General features: G+C 38.6%; 1 protein-coding gene across 1 annotated transcript; it reads right to left on the bottom strand.

Moving 5' to 3' along the window:
* Positions 1-126: 126 nt before the first annotated feature.
* EIF2S1 (eukaryotic translation initiation factor 2 subunit alpha) lies at positions 127-20,126 on the bottom strand. The gene is made up of 8 exons (XM_079769443.1): positions 19,648-20,126; positions 14,997-15,238; positions 10,626-10,705; positions 8,536-8,687; positions 4,069-4,175; positions 2,902-2,999; positions 1,859-2,002; positions 127-666 (listed from the first exon to the last, which is right to left on the bottom strand). The coding sequence occupies exons 2-8, from the start codon at positions 15,235-15,237 to the stop codon at positions 541-543; spliced, it is 948 nt and encodes a 315-aa protein (XP_079625569.1). The 5' UTR covers position 15,238; positions 19,648-20,126; the 3' UTR covers positions 127-540.
* Positions 20,127-20,150: the final 24 nt, after the last annotated feature.

The following is a 20,150-nucleotide window of genomic DNA, read 5'->3' as shown; positions in this document are numbered from 1 at the left end:
AAGGATGTTGTATAGATCCTTTGAACACCTGCCCTTATGTTTCTACATCTAGACTAAAATGAATAGAATTAGGGTCTTAGTAATCATAATGCTTTTAACTGGTGACAAGAAGGAAGAAGCCTATAGTTAAATATCCCAGAAATTTATTTAATGTTTGCTTGATACATTTGTATAGAAAGGTTGGGACCATTTGCTTTGGGTACCCCTGATAAATTACATAGAGGCACTGAACTACAAACAGGTGTCAATCTAGAGACATCAGAAATGGAAAGCCCAATTTTGACTGTTCTTAGCTTAGAGATTTGTCTCTAGTGAAACTGGGCCACTCCCTTAAAAAATGCTCAAAGTGTTGGAGCTACTGTGTGAAAATAGCCGACATTTTAGGACATTTCACGTTTTGGTCTGTTAGAACATTTAAATACTTGGAAATAAAAAATATTCAGCTGTGAAGTTTTCAATACTGGAAAACTTTTAAGTCTAGGGTTTATAGCCAGGAAGGGCTGCTTTGTGTTCCTTAAACTGGACTCTGTTTCCCAAAAGTTAATCTTCAGCTTTGGCTTCCATTTCTTCTGCATCATCATCTCCATCCACTTCTGCATTTTCTCTCTCAAGCCTCTCCAGCTGCCTCGCAAGTTCGGTTTCATCTGTATCTGTGACCACTTTGGGCTGTGGAAGCAGAGGCATAATTTCAAAATGAAGTAGTCAAATAGTACACAAAATTGAATTTCAATACCATCACTGCCTAGTATTTTAACTCTTAAAGACATTTAACAACTCTGATGCCGTATCTATTCATTTCTGAGTGCTGACATATCACTAACAAATTCCATTAGCTCAATAATGGAAGAAACTTATGAGAATAAAACAGTACAGGAAAAAGAAATATGTGTGTATTAAAACAAAGTACTATTTTCTGTTATTTTTACAAGCTAAAACTGAAAATATATGAAAATAATCTCAGTGGCTATATCTTTCAAACCCAAAAGACATCCTATAAAAATGCACCTTCTAGGTTCAAAATAAATTTACTATTCTTTTGCAGAGAAGACTTATTATTGTGTGTGTATCTATAATGTATTAAATATTTTTATACATACATATGAAAATTAGGTTTCATTCTTGTTGAGATGAGGGAAATAAAGGCAATTACACTTATTTCTAATTCTGAGATCAAATTTAAGTATTTTACATTAAATTCTGACAATAATCAACCACTAATTTTCATCATCTATTTTTTTCCCTTGGCTGGATGGGTGACGACAGGACACCTAACAACACCAGTGACCATAGTTCTCAATAAATATCCCATGATAGTTCTTATCTATACTAATGAGGGTAATATGCTAATTAGATGTCTTCCGAACATTCATCTGGACGTCCTTCCGGACAAAGCCACAGTGGCGGGGGCCGAGGCAGAGGCGGTTAGGGACAACCAGGCTGGCAGGCAGAGGTGGTTAGGGGCAATCAGGCTGGCAGGCAGAGGCGGTTAAGGACGATCAGGTAGGTAGGCAGGCAGAGTGGTTAGGGGCGATCAGGCAGGCGAGCGGCTAGGAGCCAGTGGTCCCGTATTGCAAAAGGGACATCCCCGAGGGGTCCCAGATTGGAGAGGGTGCAGGCAGGGCTGAGGGATCCCCACCCCCACCCGCCCCCGTGCACGAATTTCGTGCACTGGGCCTCTAGTTTACTTACAAAAAGCCCTTTTAAGAATCCTCTGAGACAATAATTATTTCATGCTTAGCAGAGTTGTAATCCTAAACATACTCATTTTTTTTTTTTAGATTTTAGAATGCAAATCATTTAGATGTTTTTAAATTTATTAAAACCTTTAAGAACAAGGCAAAACCCCTCTCAATCTTACCTCCATTTGAACATTGAAGACACCCCTCTTTTCCTCAATCTTTTCTTTTATAACAGCCATAGCCTGATTGAGAACAGAGAGGCCTTCTGTCCTCTCCAGGGTGGTTGTCGTCATTACATACCGTGGAGGAGCTATGAGATTAATCTAAGGAAGGAGATAAAAATTCACCTGTGAGCATACCTATAGAACACACAACTATCAGGATGTTCGAGAACTGTTTTACTAATCTGCTGCCTTAACAAATCTTAATTCTCAAAACTTAACCACCAATTTTATAGTTAGCAATTTGGGGTAGCCTGTTAAGGTAGCAAAAGCTAACTGATACAGTGATTTAATCAAATCTGCAATACTGAATACAAGAAATGACAATTTCTGGGTGTCTTTGGAGGTTAAACTAACTAGAGCCATTGCCAGCATAATGGATAATTTGTCTCTAAAACAAACAAAAATTCCAATTTGGTTCCAAACTAAACAGAAGAAATTCTCCTAAGAGATTCTAAATAAAAACCATTCAGTTAATTTTATTGCTAACAAAAGATTCATAGCAAACCTCCTAAAAACTGTGTGTGAATGAGAATATGTTGCCCTTTTCAAGATTCTATGAGCATTATGGGTACAACTTAAAAAAAAGTTTTTATTGATTTTAGAGAGAGAAAAAGGGGGAGAGAATCATCAATCGGCTGCTGCCTCCTGCACACCCACTACTGGGGATCGAACCTTCAAACCTGGGCATGTGCCCTGACAGGGAATTGAACCAATGACCTCTTGGTGCATGGGACGATGCTCAACCAACTGAGCCACTTCAGCCAGGGCATAACGTTTAATTGTAAAGGAGCCCTCTGCACTAAATACCAATAGGAATCTCTATCCACCGTGACAGTAACAGTAACTACAACAAAAAGCCTATACACAATCGTAAATACCCCCTGGAAATATCACCAAGAATCACTTTTCATAACACTTGTTAAGAAACATGATCATAAAAAAATCTGATTTGGCTTAGGTGGATATTTCAGCAGGGAGGGAGAAAACTGACTGCTCACCTTGATGGGCATGGTTTCTGTAGAACAATTCAAACCTGCTCGCAGGGCTTCTTTTACGGCATCGATGCCTTCATAACCATAACAAGCCACTTCGATATCTAAAATTACAAAATTCAAAAGCTTATATCAAATAAATGCAAAAAATATTTAGAGACATAAAAGAAATCAGATACATAAGTATTCAAACACTTGTGAAAACTTTCATCATCCTTTCAATTAGAAACCAATCCCAGCTACTGACTTACATAATTAAAACTATCTGAAATTAAATCCTATCATCCACATCAAGCCCTTGAATGATGAAACTATAAGACAGGCACATTTAACACTTTGAATTCTGGAATGCCTGGGTTAAAAATCACAATTCCAACTTCTCTGTACCTCAGTTTCTTATTTGTAAAATAGAAGTGTTTTAATACTGAATGAAACAATAATTGCAAATTGTTGAGAACAACTTAGAAATTGTATACACTTTGACTCAGCAATTCTACTTTTAGGAATCTGCCTTACAGAATGCTTATACAAATGGGTAAGTATATATGTATAAGAATGTTAAATTTATAGTGTTTTGTCTAATAAAAAAATTGGCACAACCTAAATGTTCTTTAAGAAGGGACTGGTTAAGTTAACCACTCTACAGACTATTACCTAGCCATGGAAAAGAAGGAAAAAGATTCCTATGCTCTACATGGAAGAGCAACCATGATACACCAAGTGGGAAAAATTAGTTGGAGAAAACTTTGCATGGTATGACCTCATCTTTGTAATAACTAAAAAAAGTCCTATCTGAATGTAAACAGCATATATTCCTATACAGCATATGAGTACAGGAAAAATGCCTGAAAGAATATATTTCAAACTATTAACAGTGGTTAATCCAGAGACATGGGAGGGTATTTGTACTGTTAGATTATTTTAAAGTATACACTAAAATAAAATAACCGCCCCCTTAAAAAAAAAGGGGGGGGGGCCTAACTTAAGGTTAACTTGTGTCAATATATACCTTTTATGATGATTCAACAAATATTTAAGTTCTTAAATTTTCATATGAAAAACACATTTAGAAAAATGTACAGATGTTGATATAGTAGCATATTCTTCGGAAGGCTCATTGATAACTTTTTGACAAATGCAAAACCTTTTAACATCATTTAAAATATCATTTACCTGCTCGAATTTTGACAGCCTGTGGGGTCAAACGCCTATTAATATTGTTAATGAGTACTTCCCGTTCATCTTCATTCAAATCTAAACTATCCAAAATAGATGGGTCTCTGATTAAAAAAACAAAACAAAACAAAAAAACCAACAAAAGGTCAAGGTTACTTTACTGATACTTGCAATACCAAACAATACCGCAGAATAATGTATAAGAGCATAGACTTTAGTGTTAGAATTAGAGTTCAAATCTTAGCTTTGCTGTTTGATAACTATGTTTCTTTGGCCTTTCCATACCTCGGTTTCCAAATGTGTAAAATGAGGACAAAAATGCATCTCACTGGATTGTGGTATTAAATGAACAATGCAGCATTTAGCAGTATATGACAAATAGAAAACATCCAATTGATCATTATTAAAGGAAAAATTGTAGAGATCAGGCTAAAGCAGACAATTTAAAATGTCTCCCTGGCATCCCACTATACTTAAGCACTTCCGTGTAATTAGCATTCCCTGCTTCAAAAAGCTTACAATCTAACTGGAAAAGAACAAAAACATGGGAAAATTTTTTAAAATAAAACTACATCCCTAGGAATCAGAAGAGAAAGGAACTACTTCCAGTAAGTGGGTCAGCAAGAGCCTTCATGGATAAAGCAGAATTTTTCCTGACCTTCCTAAGTTCCACAAGACAGGAACCCAGGATCTTAAATCAATAATATGGTTGCTGAACAAATGACAAATGAAAAAAATAAAACAACTAAAAGAATGATAGGATTTGAATAAGCAAAGGCAGAACTATTTTAAGAAAGGTATGATATATTAAAAAAGAAATGGCATGAGCAAGCACTAGGCTTAAGAAACATAGGTTAAGGAAGGAAAGGCAAAGGAATTTGGGGGGAGGAAACTTTCTTTCAACTAATACTGCCTTCAAAGCAAAAGAAGACAAACCAACAGGAAATGGGCAAATGAGATAAACAGATGTTTCATAGAAGAAACATAAACAGTCAATAAACATGAAAAGATGTGAAGTTCACCAACAACCAACAGAATGCAAATCAAGATATTATTGTACATCCATCAGTTTGGCAAAAGGAAGAAAAAAAACACTGAGACACACACCAAATGTTGGTGAGAATGAAGAGAAACAGGGATGCTCATACAATTGCTAGAGATAATATAAATAACCAATTTAGAGAGTATTTTGGCAAAACTGAGTAAATTTAAAGATGCAAACAATTCTATTCCTGTCCTAGGTATATATCTTAGAACTCCCAAACGTGTACACAGAGACATACATCAGTATTCATCATAGCATTGTTTGAAAAGGGGGGGGGGGGGGGGGGGAGGAGTGGGCTTACCGAAGTATCTCTTAATAGAAGAACAGATAAAACATATTCTCATAATAAAATACTAGAGAAATTAACATGAAAGAAAGTGAAGGGATCAGCCATAAAACATGACTGGTGGAGGTGGGAAACGGGAGGGAAATGGGGCATCTGTAATAAATAGTGTCAACAATATAAATAAAGTCCCTTTATGGTACAAAGTAGGAAGAATGTTTCTAATGGCTACAGAAGAAATCAGTTATGGCTGTGGTAGGCAGGTTAATAATCCCCGAAAAATATCCATGTCTTAATCCCAAAAACGTCTGGATATATTACCTTACATAATAAAAGAGACTTGGCAGATGTGATTATATAAAGAATCTTGAGATACGGAGATTATTCGGAATGATATGAATGGGCCCGTGACAATGAGAGAGAGAGAGAGAGAGAGAGAGAGAGAGAGAGAGAGAGAGAGAGAGAGAGAGAGGGAGGGAGGGAGGGAGGGAGGGAGAGGGAGAGGGAGGGATTTTGATTGACTGATTTTGGAAAAGGTGTGGAAATGAATTTCCCCCTAAGGCTGCCAGAAGGAACACAGCCCTGTCAACACCTTGGTTTTAACACAGTGAGACCCACTTCAGAATTCTGACCTCCATAAATGTAAGAAAATAAATTTGTGTTGTTTTAAACAAAAAAGAAATGAACTTGAAGCAGGCATACATCTATCAATTTGGAGAAATCCTGTTCAAAAGCGGCCTTATGAGTAAAAAATTCAAGGTACAGAAAGTGATAGAATAAAAATTTAAATATGTACTTTCTGATTACATTTTAAAATATGTACTTTCTGAATACATGTTCTTATTAAAACCATAAAAAAGAAATTGTAATGATACATACTAATTTCAGAATAGTGGTTACCAGTGATGAGTGAGAGGAATGGATTGGGAAGAGTAAAACATTATTTTCAATTATCTCAGACATTTTATTTTTGAAAAGAAAAATATGAAGCACATGTGGCAAAGAATTAGTATTACTTAAATCTAAGTAGTCACTACATGACTGATGACACAAGAGAAGACTGATAAGGGAAAGGGGATAATATATGCCACAGGTGAGCAGTAATGGAGAGAATGCTGGAGATGGAAGCTAAAGAGGTAAGCTGGGGCCAGATAATGACAGCAAGGCAAGTTAAGAAATGTACTGACTGAGGAATGCAGGACTGAAGTCAGCGAGGACAAAAATATAAAGCAGTGCTTTAATGGTAATAGCATAAACTCTGGATGAAGCCAGAATGCCTGGGTTTAAATCCTGGCTCTACCATATGCTGTGTGAACTTGGACAAACTATTGACTCTCCCCTTCCATTTCCTCATCTATAAAATAAGGATTAAAAGAACTTATACCATAGGTTGTTGTGAGAATTATATAAATATTGGCTATTGTAATTATTACTATTCTCACCTCCCCAACAACATATGAAAAAAAAGTCCCATGAGGGGGTAAACTGGAAAGGATTTAGAGAACCAAATGAGTCAGCTTGCCACAGGCTCCAACAGTCCCAGGCCCCACTCAGCCATTCTGAGGGCTGAGAGAACCATTGCCTCTTGGCAGCACAAAGGTTAGGAAAGTAACCTCAGCGCAGAGAGGGCCTACTTGTGGAGCATTAACATTTAGGAAAGAGTGGGAGGTGCAGATTTTGACAGAACTGGAGTCTGGCTGTTAAAAGGAGAGGACACAGTGCTTGCTCAGGAGAAAGTAGACAGAATTTGTTTTTTTAGTGTAAATGGGAGAAATCAGAACATATTTTTATGCTGCTGGAGCAAAAACAATTAAGGGAAAGACTGAGCACCCAAGAGATGGAATAACAGATGGAAAAAGGTCCCTGAGCAGTAGCTGGGCACAGGTGGTAAGATTAGTTTGAGAGCAGGAAGGATAGGAATTCCAGTGTGACAAAAGCTCAGGAAGGAGTAATGACAGGTGGGATGAAGATAAGTTTGCTGAGATAGTGTAAGGAAATAGAGGAGAACCTATGCAATCGCTTCTATTTTCTTTATAAAATAGGTAGTGAGTGCACCAGGTGAGAGTGAGGGAAGAAGGATGGAGTGGGTATCCGAGGAAGCTCTAAAATACCAACTCGAAGAATGAGAGGAAGAACTACCCAGGAGCACAGAGAATGTGGGGCAGCCGTGTAGGCCCAGCTGAGGTTGATACCATGAATATGCAGGGGAACCAACCTGCAAGACTGTTGCAGGTTTTTCCTATCAGCACCTAGCAGTCTACAAGTGCAGAGAAGGCAGGAACATCGATTCAAGACTAGATGTAACAAGAAGGAAAAACAGGGCAAAAGCTCATGATATTGGCAAGAAAGTTCTTGAAATGATGGACCATGGTGTAGCTATGCTGAATAAGAGAAGGCAAGAAGGAGTGAAAAGACAGAGAGAAAAAAGGTTTGGAATCAGAGCCTGACATAAGAATTAAGAAGAAACAGAGTAGGACTAACTATGTGGGAGCTGGAAGGACAGGGGCTGTGGAAAAATATAGAACGTGTGAATTAAAGGTTCTAGAGGCAGAGCAAATCCTGGTGATAGTAGGTATAGAGTGAAGCCATATGGAAGACTGGCTAAAGTGGCATGGGCCGAAGGTCTAAGGAGTTGGGAGGAAAAGAAAACAAGAGGTTATAGTTTTAGATGAGACATTTACATTGGCCCTGAAGTTACCTAGGACAATAAAAAAACAAGAGAAGGAAATGGGTAAGGGAGTAGCATGAGATGAAAGCATATGGTTTATGAAACTATGTAACTGATATAAGAAATTTTAAGTCCTGGCTGGGTAGCTCAGTTGGTTAGAGTGTCATCCCAATATGCCAAGGTTGTAGGTTCGATCCTCAGTCAGGGCACATACAAAAAGCAACCAATGAATGCTTAAATAAGTGGAACAACAAATCGATGTTTTTCTCTCTCAAATCAATAAAAAAAAGAAAAAGAAAAAAGGAATTATATAGGTTTGGCTATACAGGATTGGCTCATATGATGGGCCTTTTATACTGAAATATTTTAATGTAAATTTCTACTATTACATGTCAAGCTCTCAACTTGCATGCTAGACCCAGCAGCTGTGATATCAAGGTAGAAGCAGAGTCAAAAAGATGTTCTTACGAGACTGCATGCTTAAATGCATCATAGGCACCATATCCGGGTCTCTTGTACTTGTCATCAAAGACCCAAGCAGTCCTCTGGAACAGGCTTTCCAGTTGTTCATCCTTGGTGTACTCTAACACCTCAGCAACGTGACGAAGAATGCTGTAAACCTAGAAACAAAATGAAGGGCTCAACAATTCAAAGGGTAAGAGATCTATTAAAAAAATAGGTATTTTTACACTTTACTAGATAGCATATAAAAACAAACCTTTGGTTAATGTGACTACAATAATTGCTTAATAACAAAGTATCGCCATACAACAAATTCTTTTCCATAGAGAAATATTCGCTTTTCCATAATAAAAAACTCAACTGGGTATAACAAGTAGAATATTAGAATTGAGCGCCCTAACACTCAGATTACATCTTGACTCTAATTAACCTCTGAGTTTGTTTCCTCCTCTGAAAAAGGGAGATAGTACCTCTCCTTTTTACTGCAGAGCTCTTACATAGATCAAACAAATACAAATGCAATACTACAAATGAAAAACATAATACAAATGTTTTATACAAATGTATAAAATTTGTATATTACACAGATCCTGTTAAACAAATGTAAGCTATTATTACTACCACTCCATATGAGATCATGGAAACAGGATTGAGATTTCAATATTTCTTTTGCTCTGTTATCATTTAACAGTTATCCTTCAACCTTACCCACTGCTGCCAAACTTTTTCTAATCTAAACCTTTTTCTAAAATAAAAGGGCTTAAAGGAAAGAGTATAGAAAAGGTACTAACATTGGCTATTTCGTCTATCATCTTATCATCCTGATAAGATCTACTAACAGTCATTTTACACCAGGTGACGAAACAAAATGGAAGTTTTCTAGAGCAGTGCTGCTCAAATGTGAATTCTCAAACTTGTTGGGTCTTGAGATCCTGCATTTCTAATAAGCAATCAGGTGATGCCAATGCTGTTGGTCCACAGACTACTCTGAGTGGCAAGGTCCTAGAGTTCATTAAAAAGGGATTTTAGTGATAGTGTTTTTGAATGTGTAAACCAGATTGCAGTAATAATGAACACATCAGTAAAGCAAAGGGTAATGGTCTGATGGCTTTTAAATTTTTATTGTTTTACTAGTCAAACAAGATTTCAAAAATCTTCTCATTTAACATGGTTTTCTTGGCAGAAAGACACACGGCAGAGAACAAAAGACACAAGAAAAGGGCAAACATGCCCAGCTGGTGTGGCTCAGTGGTTGAGCATCAACCTATGAACCAGGGTGTCACAGTTTGATTCCCAATCAGGGCATATGCCCAGGTTGCGAGCTCGATCCCCAGTAGGGGATGTGCAGGAGGCAGCTGATCAACAATTCTCTCTCATCATTGAAGTTTCTGTCTGTCTTCCTCTCCCTTCCTCTCTGAAATCAATAAAATTATAAGAAAAAAAGGAAAAGGTGAAACAAAAGAGAAACAATGAAAACAGTGCCATCAAGAACTGAGGTTCTAGGGAATGAAGGACAATCTAAATAGGACCAGAAAACAGAACAACTCAGACAGAAGATGAATGCAGAAATGGCTATTCTTGCTTTATTTATGTTTATTGTGGGGAAGTAGGAAATTATAGCAAAAAAAGAAAAAAGTAATAACCTTAACTAGGGAAAACCCCCACAAACTACTAACAGGCTTCTGCCTTGCTTTCTTAGATTCACAAACATTTTACAAACCCTTACTCATTCTTAACATAGAACAGTTGTCTCTGTGACCCTTATTCCAGAATAGGGACCAAAGTCAACTACATGTTATGACAAGCCAAATAAAAAGAAATCACCCATAGTTAATTTATTCCTAAAGTCGCTTAAAAACATTCAGTATTGTTTTGAGAATGTTAGATCATACTTTGAGATAGTAACACCATGAGATAAAAACACTGCAGTCATACTCTTTTGAAATTAAATCTTTAAATCATGTTTCTAAGTAACACACAACTGGAAATGAATAATTACAGAAAATGTAGGTTTTTTTATTTTTGCCAGAAACATGACTTGCTGATTATTAAGCACATAAAATAGTGGATTAATTTGACTAAAAAAATCAACTTACAGTTTTAGATTTGGTGAATTTATCTTCACATTTGATTGCTTCTTCTGGAGAAACTCTTCTTTTCGACAAATCAATGTAACCTGCATGAAAAAAAATTGAAAATAATCACCTCCGTCCAGATGCCGGCATACCACACCCAGCTGTTTGGTTGGTATACCTATACTTACTCCCCACTAAAATCCTGGTAAATTTTTTGTTTTCAGAAATGCATTTAGATTATCATGTCATTGTACATTCTCTATTACCTCATTGGAAGGAACTAATAATTTTCAATTGCCAAATTAAAGCTAGTCAAAAGATTCTCTATTTTTCTGTATTCTTCCCCCTCCCCCCCACCCCCTCCTGTACAATCTGGCATTAGTAGTTTGATCAGAGAAATCTAAAGTCCACTATACTGGAGGGGTTCTGAAATTCCAGGTTGTCTCAGACTGTAGATCGCAAGGCCTCAGCTTGTTATACTGGATGAGGGTTGCCCAGGAGATAGATCTACAGCTACACCAGCAAATATGCTAAGAGAAGAACCCTGTTCTAGATGGGGCCTGTGGATGAGAGATACTGACATAGACAGTGGAAAGAAGAGCTGGATATTTCATCCTCATCAGGAAAACTTAAGTTCCAGGTTTTGGGCTGTCACAGGCATCAGAGTATAAAGCAGGAACTGAGGCCACTACCCTCTCCAATTGAGGAGCTTGCATTTGGACATCACTTGTGGGACTCTCAGTGACGACAGATTCCCATGGCCAATTGGAAGGGCTTAAGGGCTGAGGTGGAATGGAACTACAGAAATCTGAACATACAGGAAAAAAAAAAAAAAGAGTAAGGACTGGTTGATGTGGGTGACGCGGGCACATTTTGGCTGGAAGAATCTGGTTTGGTTGCTTTAGATAGTGAGTTTCTTTGCTGCTGCTTCAATTTGACTCACCAGTTCCTCAACCAAGTCTTTATTGTTGACTCAATCCAGTAGGTTGAGTTCCAAAGAGAATTCCTTCTGAAGATTTTATCTGGAAACATGGTGTAGGAAAAGAGCCTCCAACTGTTTATGCTGTGTGTGAATGGAAGAGGTACATTTTTGTTGTTTCTTCCATATCACGGGACCAGCTGGATTCTGTGGTACCAGGTTCATGCTGGAATCACCCATGTGAATAAAGGTCTGGCTGGGGATTCTCTGAGGTCACTCTGTTAACTAGGGGTGCTGACCTCTGGGATGACAAGCTGTGATCAACTTTGTCTTGTTATAGCATGTCAGTATTGTAATCACGAATGTGGACAAGAGTGGGTCCGGGGAGACACTGAGGCTCCCCTGTTCATCTGAGCGCCAGAGGTCTGCACTGGTGCTCTGCACTTATGGCCTGGCGGACTGGGTGGGAAGAGAAGCCCCTTCCTAGGACCAGCCAATTCTTAGAGATAGCAAAGGCTCAACTGGAGCCGCCTTTCACATGCCACTAACCAATCTCGAGCCCATTATCTCTAACCATTTCCTCATCAAAGTCTTACACACCAAGCCAATATTCCCTCTGCCCTAAATCAACCCAAAGCCAGAACTTTCAAACTAGCCAACTCTAAACTGTTTACCCTGACCTGCCTTCCTTTTCCTGTGGAAATCTTAATAAAGGCTCTGGCTTTCCCCATGCTCCTTCTGCCTCCTGAACAAATCTGGTGCTTCCCCATGTGGCTCTGCATAGCACAGGTATGTCCCCATCTCCTGGGAAACATAATAAAAATTTTCTTTCAATGGCATTGGCCTCTCTATGTCAACAGTCACCTCCATAAATTAAAATCCTACCGGTTCAAATAGAGATGAGCAGTTAAATGTATTCTAAAAAATTTAGGAGGGGAAAAAAGATCTTTAAAACTTACCTACATATTTTTTACTTTAGGCATCACATCTCTTTGGTCTGAACAACTCCTTTACTATTTCTTATAATGCAGGTATATTTGGTAATAAATCCTCTTAGTTTCTATTTACCTGACAAGGTCTCATTTTGATCTCTGTTAAATATTTTCTTTAGATACAGAATTCTGGCTTGACAGTTTTTTTTCTTTTACTACTTTAAAGATGTCATTCAATGCCCTGACCTCCATTATTTTCAATGAGGATGCCACAGTAATTTATATTACTGCTCCTCTGTAAATAATGTGCCATTTCCCTTGGCTACTTTCAAGATTTTCAATTTATCTGTTTTTCAACAGTCCGATGTGCCTAGATACAATCTTATTAGTATTTATCTTTGAGGTTTGTTCAACCTCTCCAATTTATAAGTTTATATTTTTCTAGCAAATATGGAAAACTTTTGGCCATAATTTCTAAAAATACGTTTTCTGTCCTTTCTCTCTTCTTTTGAAATGGAGCATTTGATATCTGACCTTCCCCTCCCTCTGTTCGTCAGCCTGGTTCTTTTTAAATGAACTATCTTCAAGAGCTTCTGCCATCTTTAATCTGTTAGGCCACCCATTTAATTTCTTAAATATTACACTTTTGATTTGTAGGATTTGTTTTTTGTGTGTGAGTTTCTAATTTCTCTAGAGATTGCATTTTCTTCATTACAAGCATATTTTCCTAATATCCTTGAGCAGTTATAATATCTGCTTTAAAATCCTTATCTGCTAATTCCAACATAAGGGTCCTCTTTAGGTCAGTCTCAACTGATTGCCCTTTCTCTTCTATATGGGTCATATTTTCCTGTTTGGCAATTTTGGACTGTATCCTAAACATTGTGAATGATGTGACAGACTCTGAATTCCTTTATGTTCCCCTTAAGGATACTGATTTTGTTTTAGCAGGCAGTTAATTTGTTTGTATTCAGAACTATAAGCTGTCTCCCCAGGTGGAAAGCAACTGAAATCTGTTTAGAGTTTGCCCTATGGATTGCTTGCAGTCCACCCTGTAGTTCAGAGGTCAGCCAGGATTTAAGCAGAATTTATATACAAATTTAGGGGTTCTCCCTGTATCTCTCCTTTCTCTGATCTCTATAACTATTTTCCATCTGCTGTGGTTGTCCAGAACTGTCACTTCTGGTTCTCAAGCTATTAAGTCTGTAGGGTTCCACTAGAACTTTAGCTGTCCTGCTTGAAGCATCTGTGATATGCATTCAGACAAAAAGCTGCAAAACTTATCCAGTGCAATTCCCCTCTTCCTGCAGTTCCAGCCTGCTTTTGTTACCATTGTCTTTAGATAGTTGTTTTTGTTTTTAATATTTATTCAGGCTTTATATCTGTTATTTTTAAAGATTTGTCCAATAAGAACTAATCTTCTAGTATCCTTAATGGATCCGCTCCATAGGACCATCTGCGCGTTGCTTTTATCTTACCTCGGTCATCTTTCCACATCAGAAGTGTCATGATTTATTTCACCATGATTTTTATTATTTCCTGTTTTTAATGAATACTGTACAATCAATGCAGCTATGGAAATTATTTTTACATGTCTATTGTATATGATAATAAAATATATTTCTGATTGCAGGTGGAAATTTGATTCCGTCTTGTTATATAATAAGAAAGAAATACAAGATAAGACACCATTCTAGGTCATTCTGGGGCAGTGCTATGAAGACTTATTAAAGTTTAAGGAATATAATAGTCCCGTTATCCACAGGGAATATATTTCACGACCCCCAGTGGATGCCTGAAATTGCAGATATCAAACCCTATATATACTATTTTCCCCCTATACATATATAGCGTCTCATTTAAAGGATGTGTTTAATGGCTTTTCTTTGGCATATCCAAAGAAAGTTATACATATTTTGGGCCCATTATTAAGTAAAATAATGGTTACTTCAATACAAGCACTGCAATACCTTGACAGTCAATCTGCTAACTGAGATGGCTACTGAAGTAATTAATGAGCAGGTAGTGTACACAGCGTGGATACGCTGGACAAAGGGGTGATTCATAACCTGGGCAGGATGGCTAGAGATTCCACCAGGCTATTTAGAATGGTGTGCAATTTAAAACTGATAAATTGTTTATGTACCATGGTCCAAAAATGTTAAATGGAAAATTCCTCTGGGAATAAAATTCAAGTTATTTGACCCATAAAAATGAGCCTTGGGATGTACTAATTAAACCACTAACTTAAGAGATCTTGCTTAGATGGTTAACTGGCATCCTTCTCTAACAACTTTGTATGTAAAAGAATTTATAAAAGGAGGTATTTTGTTTTTTTACTGCAGTAGGTAATTTACAAAAAATGTATTTTATAATAAACCATTTTAAATCTGAAAGTTATACAGAGTGGGGCAAATGTAGGGGTAATTGTTTGTATGGAAAATAATACAATAGTTAACACAAGTATAAATTCTGTCACACAGTCACAACCATAAACCTACTTTCACCCCACCCAGTATTTTAGATATTCTTTTCACTTACCTTTTTCTTTGTCCACTCTAATGACAACCACACATTCATTCCTGCCAATTCGGATGAGTTTGTTTATAGAACGAATACGCCTTCTGGACAACTCACTAAGAAGAATCATGCCTTCAATATTGTTATATTCCAGCAGGCTGACGTAAGCCCCCATTTCAGCAATGGACCTTACATTCACCATCACTACATCTTCCACTTCAGGAAATTTGTGTTGATAAAATCTACAACTCAGACCCGGCATTCTGCAATTTAAACAAAAGACTCAAGTAAGTGCTCAGTCAAGGTCAAAATAAAGAAATGTGAGTCAATTTTCCACATTTTGCCACTGGAAGTTGTTGTTAGTCTTCTCACCTCTTTAAACTTCTTAAATGGTATCAGAAAACAGATGATGTCTAAGAACCAAGCTTTAATTTTCACGCTGCTCCACATTTTTGTAAGGCTTGGGTGATTCTCTGCCATCAGTTTCAGAGGAATCATAAAAATTAATGACCATCTATAAAGTACTCTGAGATCTAAGGATAAAGGTACCTCAAGAGTTAAATACTATTTTACTACTACCACTTCAAGAAAAACAAATGATGGGAAGCATCAATAAACCTACCAGCAAATTCTAAACCTATTCTTTCTCTAAATCAGCCAAGACTGTACCCACTACATAAAAAGGGAAGTATCTTCTTAAACCCTAACCATATGTAAAATTATATACCCTATAATTTATTATAGCCAAAATCAAAATATCACATGTCAGAAAAAAATTAGGTTTATTAATCACAAAATATATTAAATTTAACTAACATGTACCCTCCTGTCCAAATTTTTTCCTCTTAACACAAAGAATTTAATTCACAAATACCATAATTTCTAGTTTCTAATTTTTTCATCACTCCCAAATACTCTTCTCTTTTGCTGAATAGGTATACCCAATCTTGAGAATAGCTGTATAGACCTTCATTACTATAGAATTCAAGTTTCTCTTAACCTCCAAGCATTAAATGTATTTAAAACTATTCTCTTTGATCCACCCAACCTACTTTCAGCACCATTCCTTTTATGACCCACAAGCCTGAAATCACACCATGAGTAGAAATATATTTTTAAACAGAAGCTCTCAAACTAACCAGTTGATGATTTTCATATTTTTCTGCTAACCTTAACCAGTTTACTCTTGTGAAAGCTCAGGAGACAGGCAATAATAGGACCTAAATGCCTATGAAAAATTTACTAACATTGTTTTTCTTTCTAAAATATACTTTTATTTATTTCAGAGAGGGAGGGAGAGGGAGAGATAGAAACATCAATGATGAGAGAGAATCATTGATTGGCTGCCTCCTGTATGCCTCCCACTGGGGATTGAGCCCACAACCTCAGCATGTGCCCTTGACTGGAATCGAATTCAGGACCCTTCAGTCCCTAGCCCGATACTCTATCCACTGAGCCAAACTGGCTAGGGCTGTTTTTCTTATTAATTGGGAAATAAGGCTTCTATTACTTGATCTTAAAGACAGGGCATTCACATCCAGCTCATAGGCCACCAAGAGTTCTGCTGCAGTGCTAACTGCACCCACATGTACCTTCCCATTGTTTTACATACATCTTCCCACTACCTACATGGTCCTATATGATCTGGCTGCTGCCTATCTCCCTGAGGTACCACTTTCTCTTCATTTTATAGATGAAGAAACTGAAGCACAGGTTAAGCAACTTGTTCTGTCACATACTACTAATAAGTGATAGTGTCAGAATTTGAACCTATGAGGTTTGGATCCAGTCTATGCTTATTCATCAGGCAATATTTTCTCTCAACATTATTGATAAATGTACTACAATCAGAAACACCTTAAACAAAGAGCAACATTAATATACATTTTCAGTGCTGAAGCATATACTACAGACTAGTGAAAACTTTTAGTACTAACCTATCCTATTTAACAACAAAAAAAAATAAAGTAGCACATTTATAATAGTGGTAGAGATGTATTCTCTTGTAGCTTGACAAAATAGGAATTTAGCAAATAAAGGGAAGTAGACTTTCAATGGCCAGAATTGCCCACCAAGAAAATAGCTGAGCTGGTCATTTTATTTTTAACCAGGGCTTTTTTTTTTTTTTTGGTGCGGGGTAGCGGGGATGACAACGGGACTGTTGTCAAATAAAATTTGAGAGCTAAGAAAGTTTTAAACTGGGTATCAAAATAAAATGATGTCATGGAGATTTGTGAAATAGTTTTAAGAACTTGAACATGTGCTGACCACATTTACTTATCAAGTTTCTTCAAATAGTAAAGCTGGTAATTTTGGGGAAGCAAGGCTTTTGATGGTTAAAGAACAAAGGCAATAGTGTAAAAGAATCCTGAAGAGAGATATAAATTCTACAGCTTTAGGAGGTTTAAGTCTCTGCAATACATAGTGTAAATAAAGGAATACTGCTAATGATATGTCATTCACAGTTTCAAAACAAAACAAAAAAACGGCCGGAATTCTCAAGCCTGGAAACAGCAAAATGTCCAGTGTCCTGGGGCAGGGGGTGTCACCGCGTACTCCTGAGGCACCCCACCTCAAGGCATCCTTACTTTAAGTATACTGAAGAGGCTATATAGTCACTTGGCTCACTTTCCTTCATGAGATTCCAGGTAAGTACAAAAAGAATGCATTTCACACAGAACCTGCATATTGGCTGGCAGATTTTGAACATATCTCCTTATTTATGCTAACTACACTAACTTCTAAAAGATCAGTCAGGAAAACAGAAGCCACAAGTTAGGTATCTATCAACCCTTTAATTTTCAAAGCCCTTTGCCTTGTTATTCGGCCCTCAAGTTAGGCAAGTAGCACAGTGCACTGTGGGAACAGTCGTAGATGTGGGTGTCAATCCTGTTACCTTACTAGCTGTGGTTGCTTGGAAAATGTATTCCCATTGAACTGTAGTTTCTAGTCTGGGCCATGTACCTTACAGATTTGTGGAGAGTTATCAAGTGAGATAAAAAATACATATAAAAACATTTTGAAAGTGTAATGTGCTATCCTACATAATAAAAGCCTAATATGCAAATCGACGGAACAGCGGACCGACTGACCAGTTACTATGATGTGCACTGACCACCAGGGGTCAGACGCTCAATGCAGGAGCTGCCTCCTGGTGGTCAGTGTGCTCCCCCTCTGCTCGGCCAGAAGTTGGGCTCACCGCTGGCGAGTGGGAGCAGGTGGGTGGTAAGGAGGGAGAGGGTGCAGGCCAGGCTGAGGGACAACCTCCCCACCCGCCCACCCCGCACGAAATTTTGTGCACCAGGTCTTTAGTACAACTATAAGATAGTAAAGGCAAATAACATACTATTTCCATTTTGTACTATTTACTATGTACAAGCACAAGCTAAAACCAAGTCTTATGACATTAAATAGAGTGTCTTTAACCCACAGAACCTCAATATGTCACAGTACTACAATACCATATGTGTTCTTTGTTAAAGAACATCCATCTTTCAGAATATGTTAACAGCTTATTTCAAATACTCTACATTGCCGGTCATTTTTCCTGGTCAAACGGCAGGAAGGACTTCCTTCTTAAACTATGGGTACGGGAAGCCCACACTCCTTTCCGAGGTGACGTGTAAAACGAGTTAGAAGCAACTCTTGTGTAATTTTAATTAGACTCGAGTGCTACAGGAAAGAAAGCTTCTAAATGACCTCACTGTAGTTGAAAAAGGAGGCACCAATATCTACACACACGGCTGTGCACCTCTGAGATCATTTGGCATCAGATGAACTGGCAGGACAGCTAAGCAGAAGCAATTCCCAAACTCTTCAAAGACACGGAGTCACAAGTTTTTCCCCTGAACAACCACTTCAATCAGGAGAAAAACTAAGACTTCTCTGTTACACCTTTCCCCCAGGAAACAATGTTTCTTGTTTAATGAAAATTAAAATACCTTATGTTTGGGGAATAATAAAAAGGGACCTCTCAGGCGGAATACGAATCTAACCCTAAAACTCCCTTATTTTACATTTTCCTTTTTATTTAACTGTAAGACCACAGCGTGTAATTCCATAATTCTGTTCCTATCGGTGCCGAAATACGGTAAAAACCGACAGGACGCTTGTTTTAGTTTCGAGGAGTGATTCATTCTACAGAAATGCTCATCTCGGGCTTTAAGGCAGCATATGAGCTGCAATTTTTAAAAATAAACGATCAAATGAATAAACTACTCATGGACCTTTTAGAACCCAGCTCTTGTCAGCACTGTGACCCATCCCACCGGTCCCTTGAGGTGAACAGTCTGGTTTCCGCCGAGAGGTGGTATTTCCTGGGGCCGAAAGGAGAAAAACAAAAAGGTCGGAATTCTCTAGCCCGGAAAGAGCGCAGCGCTCGACGTTCTGGGGCTGGGGTGTCGCTGCATCCTCCCGAGGCGCCCCACCTCAAGGCACCCTCACTTTAAGGACACCGAACCCACTCTCCTTCACGAGATTCCTGCGCTCCTGCAGAGGCGCCTCGGGAACACGGAAAGGCCGACCGGAGCCGGCGGCGGGTGTCGGCAGCGCCCAGACACTTCCCGCGCACGGACAGGAGGTGCTAAGCCCGGGCCTACCCTCCCTCGACCACCCAGGCACTGGCCACAACCAGAGTGAGGTCTTGGAGAAACCGATCTAGGGCGCCAGTCACCTGAGGTATACGTGTGAATCCTACAGTGGGGTCCGGGGCCGCGCTCCTTAATTGTAGAGACCAGACTCGCTCCGCCACAGCAGCCGCCGCCGATCCTCTCCAGCGTGCGCTTCGCTCAGTCCCACCGCGCATGCGGCACCACCTCGCAGCACGCAAGCGCCAACAGAATCGAGGCCCCTCTTCCTCACTGACCATAGAGTCCAGGTCCTCCGAGGACAGGGAAGAACGGGGATCACAGGAGGGCCTGAAAATTACGCTTTCTCGTAGTTTTCTTTAATTTTTGATAGGTAGCCTTCAAGGCGCAGGGAAGAGGTAGGACTCCGATTCCTTGTCCCTGATGAATAAATCCTTTCTTAAGGCTTCCGGTCAGTCATGAGGTGGCGCTGTGACCACAGATGACAAGCGGAACAGGAGAAGGAGTGTCCTCTTCTCTCCTGTTCTTTCGCTTCAAGCTTGGAGAGCCCAGCACAGCCGCCGGGGACTGGAGCGGAAGGGGCTGGAAA

Source organism: Cnephaeus nilssonii, assembly GCF_951640355.1.
Source record: "Cnephaeus nilssonii genome assembly, chromosome: 4".
Lineage (NCBI taxonomy): Eukaryota > Metazoa > Chordata > Mammalia > Chiroptera > Vespertilionidae > Cnephaeus > Cnephaeus nilssonii.
The sequence above is the reverse complement of the archived record's forward strand: the minus strand, read 5'-3'. Positions and strand labels throughout refer to the sequence as shown.

What these genes read in the sequence shown, in the direction of transcription:
- EIF2S1 (XM_079769443.1), bottom strand. Translation starts at nt 15,237, where the DNA reads ATGCCGGGTCTGAGTTGTAGATTTTATCAACACAAATTTCCTGAAGTG. An exon ending in TAGAGTGGACAAAGAAAAAG is followed by an intron (nt 10,706 to 14,996) that starts GTAAGTGAAAAG and finishes TTTTTCATGCAG; the next exon opens with GTTACATTGATTTGTCGAAA. An exon ending in TCTTCAATGTTCAAATGGAG is followed by an intron (nt 667 to 1,858) that starts GTAAGATTGAGA and finishes CTGCTTCCACAG; the next exon opens with CCCAAAGTGGTCACAGATAC.